The following is a 6,557-nucleotide window of genomic DNA, read 5'->3' as shown; positions in this document are numbered from 1 at the left end:
GTATACTTGCTTCGTTTCTGAAGGAAGTGACTTGGAAGTATGCGACTACCAAGCCAGTTTCCTCGCGATTGAGAAACGGCCCTCGACTCCTCGGTCCTCCGGTAGTGACCCGGAAATGAATTTCAGCGCGCCATGTTGAAGGACATCTAATTTCTCTAAATGCACTTCGAGGATCGAGCGTCGAGGAGGCTCTCTTGAGAAGCTATAACCGAGGATACACACCAAATCCAGTCTCTGATAGTGTTACGTTATAATGAGAGTGCTCTGTTTGATTCTGAAATTGTATATACACAACACAAACACTTCACTCACTTTCAAGGTATACGTTTGGATAATATATTTTGAATGATCTGCGAGCCGTGGTACATACATGTCCCTGGTAGTCTCTGATAGTGTTACGTTATAATGAGAGTGCTCTGTTTGATTCTGAAATTGTATATACACAACACAAACACTTCACTCACTTTCAAGGTATACGTTTGGATAATATATTTTTGAATGATCTGCGAGCCGTGGTACATGTCCCTGGTGGTCTAGTGGTTAGGATTCGGCGCTCTCACCGCCGCGGCCCGGGTTCGATTCCCGGTCAGGGAACACGTTTTTGAAGCTCCAGAGAGACTTTACATATTATTTTGAAAGTAATAACTGTGAGCTGCAGTAAACCTCATGATAGTGTTTCGTAACTACCACATGTAATGGATTAATAGAAAACATGTTCACGTTTGTTTTGCTGCATTGTGTGTTACTGTATTTCAGTCAGCAGAGGGAACTGTTGTACAGATCAGGCTACAGTGTTCCTAATGTATCTGCCACTATCTCTCTCTCTTGGTCAGACACGCACTCTCTCCCTCTCCCTCTCTCTCTCTCTCTCTCTCTCTCTCTCACACACACACACACACACACACACACACACACACACACACACACACACACACAAATAGATGCAGCACTTTGATCAGTAGGCCTTCAAGAAGTAATGGCTCAAAATAACTTCATCTTTAGAAATACAAATGGTGTAGTCAAGGCCAAGACAAGTTTAGACGTTGGATGTACATACAGTATATTGAGACTTTTGTGATAAGTCCCCCAGCTCATTGTGTTCCTTTCTCTGCCAGCGAGTTGTCTACAGCCTGATGACTCTAATAGCTGAGAGGAAACAACTAAAGGTGCTGGATTGTTGTAGGTGCATCCTGATGGAAAGATAATAACCCTGTAACTTCAGATGAACCTTCAGAGTGTAGCCCTGAGGCTAAAGAGGTAAATCTTTCCAAACAGATGCAGTCAAAGATAGCATAGTTTCTTTAGTGGAAAGGGGAGTGCTGGGCATGCTTTCTCTCTTCCTGTCTCTCTCTGACAGATAACCTCTTTGGTTACCTGGCATGTTAGGTAACACTTTGGATGTTTCCAGATGTATCTCGATCACCTTGTTACCTACAGGAAGCCTTTGTCTGATCACTATCTTATCTGTGTATAAACAAAATTCTTCATCCTCTTAATCCCTTTCTTCTTGTGTGGTTAGATTTTTTCCTCCTTTGTGAGGATGCTGTAGCTGAGTGAGGTGACACAATTGCTGTCTAATGAAAGTCATAGAAGACAAAGTCAGTCACAAGCAAGACATTATTGTATTATTTATTACTATTTCTACTTATTGTGATATTCATGTTTGAAGAGTTATTACAAAAATGGGTCATCAGTTTTTCACGGGGCTAGCTAATTTTGTCAAAGAAACACATGCACATTTGCATTCACACATACAGGTGTGTACAGTTACCAATGCAGCTGCATTGCATTAGCAGGTGGAAACTCAAACAGACAGCAGAAGACAATGGAAACTCTAGAAATACTGTACAACATGGCATTCAATACCAGATGAAGAGAGGTTTTAATGTTGGCATAAGGGTGAAACCTAATGATTAGGTTTTTAGTTTCATGATTTAAACATTTTTAAAACACATCTTATTTTCTATATTGGTGTCATTTGTTGTCTCGTCTCTGCTACACAAGATTACGTTTGAACTTGACAGAGGTGAAGAGTGGCTGATGACAGTGCATTCCAGAAGCTTGGGGGGTTTGAGTAATCTGACTGTGTGTGTGTGTGTGTGTGTGTGTGTGTGTGTGTGTGTGTGTGTGTGTGTGTGTGTGTGTGTGTGTGTGTGTGTGTGTGGTGTTGCTTTTGTCAGCAAACTGGCATTCATTTATAAAACCCTTCTGCATATCTGCATATTTTGTATTGTCTACACACACAGAACCATGCAGAGTAACACCGTGCCCACAGCTGACCAACTAAATCAACTACAGAGAGGTGGTTGACATGGAGGAAAACACCCTTTTCTCTCTTTACCCACCTCTGGCTCACTCTCTCCCTTTCTCACAGCATTTTTCTATGACAGCACCAAATACATGTATGCCCTCCCTCCTCCCTTTCCACTCTACTAATCTCTCCCTCTCTTCTCACACTATTATTCTCTTCTTCCTCCCTCTCCCTCTCTCTCTCTCTCTCTCTCTCTCTCTCTCTCTCTCTGAAGGGGATTGCCCAGAGGAGTGTGACAATGGTGATTTTGTTTTGGGCATCTGTGTCTATTTGACTTGTTGAGAAATGACGAAAGAGTAAAGCTCAGACACAAGATGTCATACGTGTTGAAATGGAATACCTCATGGGCATTACCGTTAGCTTGTGTGCTGTGCTGGCCTGTGCTGCACTGACTTTGTTTTGGCTTCATTGGTTGCAAGAACACCGTTTTTTTTCTTTGTTCATTTTGAGTTGTCCCCAACAAAATAGTTCTAAGGAAATGTTTGCATGTCTCCTACCTACAAAAACACTTAGAGACTAGCTGGTGAACATAGTGGAGCATTTAGCAGCTAAACAGCAATATGTGAGCTAACCTTCTTGCTACAATAACTTTTAGAAGTGATAATGTCTTTGCTGCGCTGCCCCCAGGTTATCAAAATGTATTTTTGCAGGTTTACCAATTGCTAAACTAGCAACTAACAAGATCTGAGGTAAGCTAACCTAGCTAAGCATTCTCCAAGCATAAACTGCACCACTTTTCTTCATTGGGGTGCTAAAGGTTCTCGTATGCATGGATCACGTTTCGCTTCCTGAGCCTGTTCCTCCTTTTTTAAGAATGTATTTAAAGTTTCACACCTCCCTGGTAAGATCAAATTCACTCTTACTACCAGCAGCAAAGAAGGAAATAAATCAACAGAAGCTGAGATGCTGACTCGACACACATGTTTATTGTTTTTTATTTACATTGTAAAATAGAATCACATTAAAATAGCCATCAGCTGTTTATTTTATCACTGATTTTAACCACAAAGAATATGTAATGCATTATTTCTGTGACATATCAATGCATGCAATACATGACATATGAATAATGTTGGACAATGTAATGATCTCTAAGTTCATACCTTTCGCCATTATTTTTGGCAAAAGATTTTATTTTTTCTGTTGTAATGATCGATAACAATGTTGACCTTGAAATGGGCTATTCAAATCAGTTTATTTTTATTCTCTTCAACAATGAAATAAATGTTTTGATGAAAAAAGGTGCAGTTTGTCAGCATGAAATCCTATGAAATTAATACAAAATATAAAGGTAATGGGCTTAGGATCATTTCCTTAGGCTAAGTAATACAATGACACATTTATATTGCTTATAAATACAGTCTTCCAGCAACGCTGTATTGTAAAGCCAATAAATAAAACAAACAATACTTTACACAGGTCACACAATTAATTTGCTTCTTCCTGAAACTTGAGGATTTAACATTGATTGTGTGACAGAAGACATCGATAAAGCACCATTGAGTATGAAAGTCATTGCACAGGCTTGACCGATCTCAGTAAAGCTTTTTTTATGTTCCTTTCTTTTTTCTTTTAAATGACAACACAAAGCTTCCTGTTATTGTCCAGCTATTGAGGAAGCACATTTTAATTATCTTCAGTCTGTTTTCTATCAGGCCGTAGGGTAAAATATTTGCTTTCGTATCTGCATTTTTTTAATGATCCCTTTTCATTATTAGACATCAGATATTTATTTAATCAAGAATTGCAGAGCAGAGCAGGGCGTATCACATGATGCTTGGCAGTGCCTGAAACCTCTTCGACAGTTTCTCTCTGTTGGCCTGCCATCGCTGGCCTTTGGTTGACAGGGAGATGTTGGGTGTCCTGGATACACATCTCTTTATTTACACACAGTACATAAACAAAGCTGGGGTTTTTCAGGTCTTCAGTTTTCTTTGGATATGTCAGTCCTATTCACTTTAATCATGATTCCCATTCTGCTAGTTCCTCCTTATAATTATCTCCTTTATTTGTACTGTCCTGATCACATTCCTGTGTAGGGAATCAAGTTCTTGTATCCAGATGTCCGGCATCGCAGAGAAGAAAGAGGGTACTGCAACTCTCTTGCACTTCCATTGAAGTGTCTATGTTTGTCAGTGCTCGCCACACGCTTAAAGCAAAAACAGTCTTTTCAAGCATGGACTTCAAATATAGTCTTTTGTCTATTTAACTACCTATTTGTCTCGTCACAGAGTCACTCCATGTGATTATAGGTTTGAATTTGAACAGGATTGACAGCACTGCTTGCCATAGAACTTGTGGTTGCAGACTCCGTGCTGGGGCACCAGGTAGCACCAGTTAAAGTAATCCCGACATGCAACGTCTGGAGGAAAAAATTAAAATAAATATTTATCAAGGCTTGTTTCATAAGGGTTTTTCAAAAAGAAATCCATCCAGACTACAGAAAACAATACTTTGTACACAAGCATGCAATTAGTATTAAAATATATGAGCTTGGGTACCTTTTTTCTCAGGTTGTGGGCAGAAGTTGGTGTTGCAGGCCTGGGACATTGAGGGTTTAAGATGGAGGGCACAACCAGGGGAGGGCTTCCCTTGCACCAGACATTGGACTGTCCTGGCCTGCACTCCTCCTCCACATGTCACTGTGCACTGTAAAGTACGAAGAAACCTTGATCATTGATGTCATGAACCACGTTATAACACATTCAATTCCTCCTCTCTCTCTCCGATCACAAAATGTAATGAACTTATAAAGCATTTATCTGCAGAAACCAAATGTGATGCAGTAAACCTTACATTACATTAAACACAACCTTATCCGCTTCTCTAAGTTATATTACCTGTGACCAAGGAGCCGTTTGCCATTCTGCTGGTGGCGGAGGTTGAGGGAGGGGTTTAGGTGGATAGGTGCGATGATGCGTGCTCCACCGGTTAACTGGTGGGGTGGTGCGGATGGGGCATTCAGCTGTAGTGCATGGCCTCTGTAGTTCTACCGTGGGCTTGGGGACATGGTGGCATTTCTTGGCAGCCAGCTCTCTGTATTTTCCCGCAGTGTCCTGCATTATGGAAACCAAATAATGATGTAAGCAAGAAGAGACATTTTGCCACATGACGCACACAAAAAATAATTCTTAACGAAAAAACGATAGCACTGTATGTACTTCATATGCAAAACAGAAAAGAACATTTCAAACTTATATCAAATCAGGATTTGAAGAGATTAGCCTTTCAGCAGTAATTTGTCACAAATGTTGTTTCAAGTTAATTTTCCAACACATATTTGACTGTATCTGAGTCAGCATCATTACAGATACACACCTTCTCTGCACACTTGATGAAGCGAGCTTGATTACCACGACCACAGGTTACTGAACACTGAACAAACAAACAAAGAAAGGAACAGAGAAGAAATGGAGAGAACATATTCATATTAGCTAAAAATAGTTATATTATTTACATGCTGCATTGCTGAATGCTTTATAAAATATTATGTTATTGCTCTATAACTGGACTTGAATTACCTCTTGCCACGTGGAGACAAACCACTGCACTTTACGTTGTTTCTGGCAGCGTTTGATGAAACAGGATTCTTGATTGGCTGGTTTTGGCAGACCTGAGCACAAACTGTCTGCCAGTGTGCGCGTACGGGCACTAGGGTTGGTGCTCGTACACAGCACCGTCCTCTTCCTTAAACCGCTGCCACACTTACGAGAACACTGCCAAATACACCAGAACATGATAAAGATCAACTCTGACGTCCTTAAATGCTTTAAAGATAATAAATAAGAGGATTTGTCTAAATGAATTCAAGAATTGACATAATGTAGTTATTAAATGACTTTAGCATAGAAAAATACTGTCACAGGCCAAATATCTCCACAAGCCAGCTTTACACAGAAAGCATTCAGCATGGCAACCATATATTCACATTCCCGATGCATGCAGTGACTTATTGTACTTTAAATCCTTCGTACTTCCTTTGAGGTAGTCAAAAGGATTCCCCAAATATTCATTCTGATCCTAAGCACACATCTTTTGGCATGGCCTGAGAGAAAAGTTTCACTTCATCCAAGAAACAGGGGGGTGGTGACGCACTACACCGGAGAACCAGAGAGTTAACTGGACACCACTTGTGGCAGGTATTTAAGGACATTTGGGACAAAATGGCAGTTAAAAAAGTCAGACAACTTACCACACACAATGTATAGGAATTGGACAGAGAATTAAACATATAAAGTCTCAGTGG

At 40.3% G+C, this 6,557-nt stretch overlaps 1 protein-coding gene and 1 non-coding gene across 2 annotated transcripts in view; one reads left to right on the top strand and one right to left on the bottom strand.

The window, feature by feature from the left end:
- The first annotated feature begins 522 nt into the window (after positions 1-522).
- On the top strand, positions 523-594 carry trnae-cuc (transfer RNA glutamic acid (anticodon CUC)). The gene has a single exon. It is a non-coding gene; the product is annotated as a tRNA-Glu (tRNA).
- A 2,652-nt stretch (positions 595-3,246) lies between these two features.
- adamts16 (ADAM metallopeptidase with thrombospondin type 1 motif, 16) overlaps positions 3,247-6,557 on the bottom strand; it is a 37,106-nt gene continuing 33,795 nt past the window's right edge. The window contains exons 18-22 of the mRNA XM_010768653.1: positions 5,833-6,027; positions 5,630-5,686; positions 5,152-5,367; positions 4,813-4,960; positions 3,247-4,673 (exon numbers count right to left, since the gene is read on the bottom strand). Coding sequence (XP_010766955.1) covers positions 4,558-4,673; positions 4,813-4,960; positions 5,152-5,367; positions 5,630-5,686; positions 5,833-6,027 — 732 coding nt within the window. The 3' untranslated portion in view covers positions 3,247-4,557. The remainder of the gene's footprint in view (positions 4,674-4,812; positions 4,961-5,151; positions 5,368-5,629; positions 5,687-5,832; positions 6,028-6,557) is intronic.

This window comes from Notothenia coriiceps, unplaced genomic scaffold (assembly GCF_000735185.1).
Source record: "Notothenia coriiceps isolate Sejong01 unplaced genomic scaffold, NC01 NC01_scaffold00005925, whole genome shotgun sequence".
Taxonomy (NCBI): Eukaryota; Metazoa; Chordata; class Actinopteri; order Perciformes; family Nototheniidae; genus Notothenia; species Notothenia coriiceps.
This window is presented reverse-complemented; position numbering and strand designations above follow the sequence as displayed.